Source organism: Emiliania huxleyi (assembly GCF_000372725.1).
Source record: "Emiliania huxleyi CCMP1516 chromosome Unknown EMIHUscaffold_136, whole genome shotgun sequence".
Classification (NCBI taxonomy): Eukaryota; Haptophyta; order Isochrysidales; family Noelaerhabdaceae; genus Emiliania; species Emiliania huxleyi.
The window spans coordinates 93,812-97,757 of NW_005201231.1; the positions used below are offsets into that span (position 1 = coordinate 93,812).

General features: G+C 65.3%; 1 protein-coding gene across 1 annotated transcript in view; it reads left to right on the plus strand.

The window, feature by feature from the left end:
- Positions 1-1,859: 1,859 nt before the first annotated feature.
- EMIHUDRAFT_440786 (hypothetical protein) overlaps positions 1,860-3,946 on the plus strand; it is a 4,383-nt gene continuing 2,296 nt past the window's right edge. The window contains exons 1-4 of the mRNA XM_005788301.1: positions 1,860-2,252; positions 2,457-2,552; positions 3,029-3,460; positions 3,532-3,789. Coding sequence (XP_005788358.1) covers positions 1,893-2,252; positions 2,457-2,552; positions 3,029-3,460; positions 3,532-3,789 — 1,146 coding nt within the window. The 5' untranslated portion in view covers positions 1,860-1,892. The remainder of the gene's footprint in view (positions 2,253-2,456; positions 2,553-3,028; positions 3,461-3,531; positions 3,790-3,946) is intronic.

Consider the following 3,946-nt stretch of genomic DNA (forward strand, 5'->3'; position numbering starts at 1 on the left):
GTGTTATGGCCCTGCGAACGCGCACCCCCCAGGGCTAGGAAGAGGGGGCGTTCTGCAGGGGAAACCCGGTACACGGAGCCCTCTCGGAGACCCGTGTACCCCGTGTTATGGCCCTGCGACCGCGCACCCCCCCACGGTCGAGGAAGAGGGCAGCGTCCTGCAGTTAAGGGGAAACCCGGTACGCGGGGCTAACCCTCGGAGACGTGTTATGGCCCTGCGACCGCGCACCCCCCCCCTTACTTAGCTCTTAGGGGTCAGGGCTCTCTAGCCCGTAGCCCGATACCGAGCGTCCGGCCAACTGGGTGCGCTTCTCAGCTCCCCGGTCCTGGGCGTGAGGTTACTGACCGCACTCCAAGTGCTCCAAGTCCGGTGTGACCTTGTCGCGATGCAAGTGCCAAAAAGTGTTGTTTGCGGCTATTGCTCAAAACTTCGGGAGAGAAGGCCTACATATTATGACTGCATGCATCCGTTCGGCGCATGAGAGCTGCGGGACGAGACGTATCACGGTCGATGGCGCCGATGATGACCTCCGGAACGTGCCCTCGCAATCGCCTCGGATGGGGTCCACCGGAGTCAATCTGGAGCCCTCTCGGTGGCATCACCAGCCAGTGTGAGCTTGCAGACCCGAGATAAGTGCGGTTCGGGACGGCTCAGGCTTGTTACTGATAGGACTGCGCTGCGCGGTCTCGGCTGCCGTGCGCAAAAGAATCTTGTTTCAGCACCTATCCAACACCCTCGCCAGTCGCCGCTCCGACCTCAGTGCACTCGGCACGTAGCCAGGTAGTGACGTGCTGGAAGGCGAGGCGGCTGTGGTGGATGCGATCGTCGTAGCTAGGACAGCGGTTCAGCGTCCAGTTGAAGGCGTCGAGGCTGCGTAGCCGCTCGACCCCGCAGGACACCTTCCCGATGGGCGGCTACTTCAATGAATTCCGACGCGAGGGTGTGAGCGTGGAGCTGGTGCGTGAGCTGCGGACGGTGGTCACAGGCGCAATCGCTGCGATCGGTGGCGATGTGTCAGCGATCACGGCGAGCGCAAATTCATTCCGCAAGTGGTACAGCGACGCGCAGAACGCGACCGCCGTCGCCTTGCTTGGGCGAGGCGGTGCGGTGAACATTGCGATCATGCGGGCTGCGAAGCAGCTCTTTGCCAGATGGTACTGTCCGGGAGGGCGGCTGTACGTGCCGGGAGCTGTGAGCGAGCTCGCGTCGCCGGCGGCCTTCGGTGATTTCGAGGTGCCGGGTGGTGTGGTGCGAGCTCCAGAAGGACCATTTCTACCACCCAAGACAGCTTGGAGAGCTCCCGGTAACTCCTGTGTTAGTGCCAGTGCGCGCCAGTCCCGTGCCCAGTGTTGTGCGAGGGAGTTTTGTTGTAAGATCCTTTGCAGGAAGGTCGTAGCGACGGCCGATCCAGCAGTCGTCTGCGACATGGCAGTGCAAAAATCTCCAGCATAAGCTCGTCGTCCTCCTCAGCATAGCTCCCTCCTCCCACCATGTCGCCTCTCGACTCCGCTCCATCAAGCCCACTCCGCCCACTGCTCCCCGCTGCCTCGCTATCGCCTCCCCTCTCCACTTCCATCTGAACTTCCTCTCTCTGCTCGCCACTGACCGACTGATTGACCGACTGACTCAAGTACACACACACACACACACACACACACACTCGGGGTGGGAGAAGGACAGGGTCCCCACCTGCACAAGCAGGATCTTGTAAGGACGATCAGGGACAGAAAGAAAGAAAGAAAACAGACAAACCCAGACGAGGGATGGGGGAGGAGGACAGGGTCCCGACGATCAGGGACACTTGGACTGCAGTCAGAGCCGAAAGTTTTTTCTCCCTCGTGTGCTCGCCGATCTGCCCAAGCTTCTCCAGCGCACATCATTCCAGCATTTCCATGAGCCTCCTGCTCGGGTTGTACAGTGCCCCGTCGCTCGGGCTGGGCAGCGCGCGCACCGCGTGCGCCACGTCGCGTGCGCACGCGTGCATGCAGCAGCAGCAGCAGCCGGGGCCTCCGTACGCCGGGCCGCGGTCCACACCGCTTCTGGACACCGTCTCGACGCCCAACGACCTCAAGGGCTTCTCGCTGGCGGAGCTCAAGCAGCTGTCGCATGAGCTGCGGTGGGAGACCATCAACGCCGTCTCCAAAACCGGAGGACACCTCGGCTCCTCGCTCGGAGTCGTCGAGCTCACCGTCGCGCTGCACTACGTCTTCAACACGCCGGCCGACCCGGTGATCTGGGACGTGTCGCACCAGGCGCGCGCCCCGCCCTCGCCTGGCCGCGAGGCGGCGGCGCTGCACCTGCACTGCTCCACCGCCCCGTCCGCTTCGGACCCGACGCGCCCTCGCGCTGCAGCCCACCGCGCGCGTGCCAGCAGCGACCTTTGATCCGGCCCTGTGATCCGGCCTGTCGGGAAGTGCCCTCTCTGCCTCACCGCTGGCGCCTGTGCGCCCCTGCAGGTGTACCCGCACAAGATCCTGACGGGTCGGCGCGAGCGCATGCCCACCCTCCGGCAGGCCGGCGGGCTCAGCGGCTTTGCCAAGCGGTCAGAGTCGGTACGCAGTGACTCTGACCCACTCCCTCTGCCGACGCCTTGCCCCGCCCTCTGATCTGCAAACCTCCGTCGGAGGCGTTGCCCGCGCTCCTCCCACCCGCCCGCCGCGACGCCGCGGCACCCCTGCTCGGGCCTGGCCGCCGCCGACCGCCACGCCGGCCGCGCCGCCCTGCCCGCTGCTCCCCCCCCCGCCCCCTCCCTGCGACACGCGCAAAGCCACCCGCATGCCGTTCCACCGCCTGCACCACACGGCGACAGTCGCACCCAAGCCATGCCAACACGCCGCCAGCACCACGCTCGGCTGGGCGCTCAGCGCCACCGCTCAGCGGCTCAGCGATGACAGCAGCGACGGCAGCCGCAGCCGCAGCAGCCTCACCTGCGACACACTCCCCCGCCCCTGCCCCGCCCCGCTCAGCCCCCAAACCCCCCCGCCCCCAACCCCCCCCTCCCCCCCCCCCTCCCCCACCCGCCCCTTAGGAGTACGACGCCTTTGGCGCGGGCCACTCCACCACCTCCATCTCTGCGGCGCTGGGCATGGCCGTGGCGCACGAGCTGCGAGGCCTCGACCAGGAACGAACTTCGGTCGCCGTGATTGGCGACGGCGCCATCACCGGCGGCATGGCCTACGAGGCGATGAACAACGCCGCCTACCTCAACTCGCGGATCGTCGTCATCTACAACGACAATGGCCAGGTCTCGCTGCCGACGGGCACCCCCTCTGCCGGAGGCACCGTGCCGGCTGGCTCGCTCTCGGCGTACACGTCTCGCCTGATCGCCTCGAAGCCGTTCCAAGACTTCCGCGACATCGCAAAGTCGATCAACCGGCTCTTCCCGTCCGAGATCCAGCAGGCCAACGCAAAGATCGACGAGTACGCGCGCGGCATGGTGTCGGGAGGCACGCTCTTCGAGGAGCTCGGCTTCGACTCCATCGGCCCCGTGCGCTGTGAACGGCGTCCACTCACACCTCCAGCTGTGAACAGGAGCTCGGATTCTACTACATCGGCCCCGTGGACGGGCACGATCTCGACAACCTCGTCCCGATCCTCGAAAACATCCGCGACCGCGGCGGCAAGCAGCCCGTCCTGCTGCACATCAAGACTGACAAAGGCAAGGGCTACCCGCCCGCAGAGGCTGCGTCAGACAAGTACCACGGCGTGCCAAAGTTCGAGGTCGCGACGGGCAAGAAGCTGACCGCACCCGCCAAGACGCCCTCGTACACCTCCGTCTTCGCCGACTCGGTGCTCTCTCGGCTCTTCTCTCCCTCTCTCCTCTCGGCTCCCCCCCCCCACCCCACAAACAAAGATATAAAACACGACCATGCTCATAGCCTTACACCAATCCTCGCTACTGTACTGTACGAAAGTGCGAACAGGTTAAGCAGCAGCTCCTGACCAC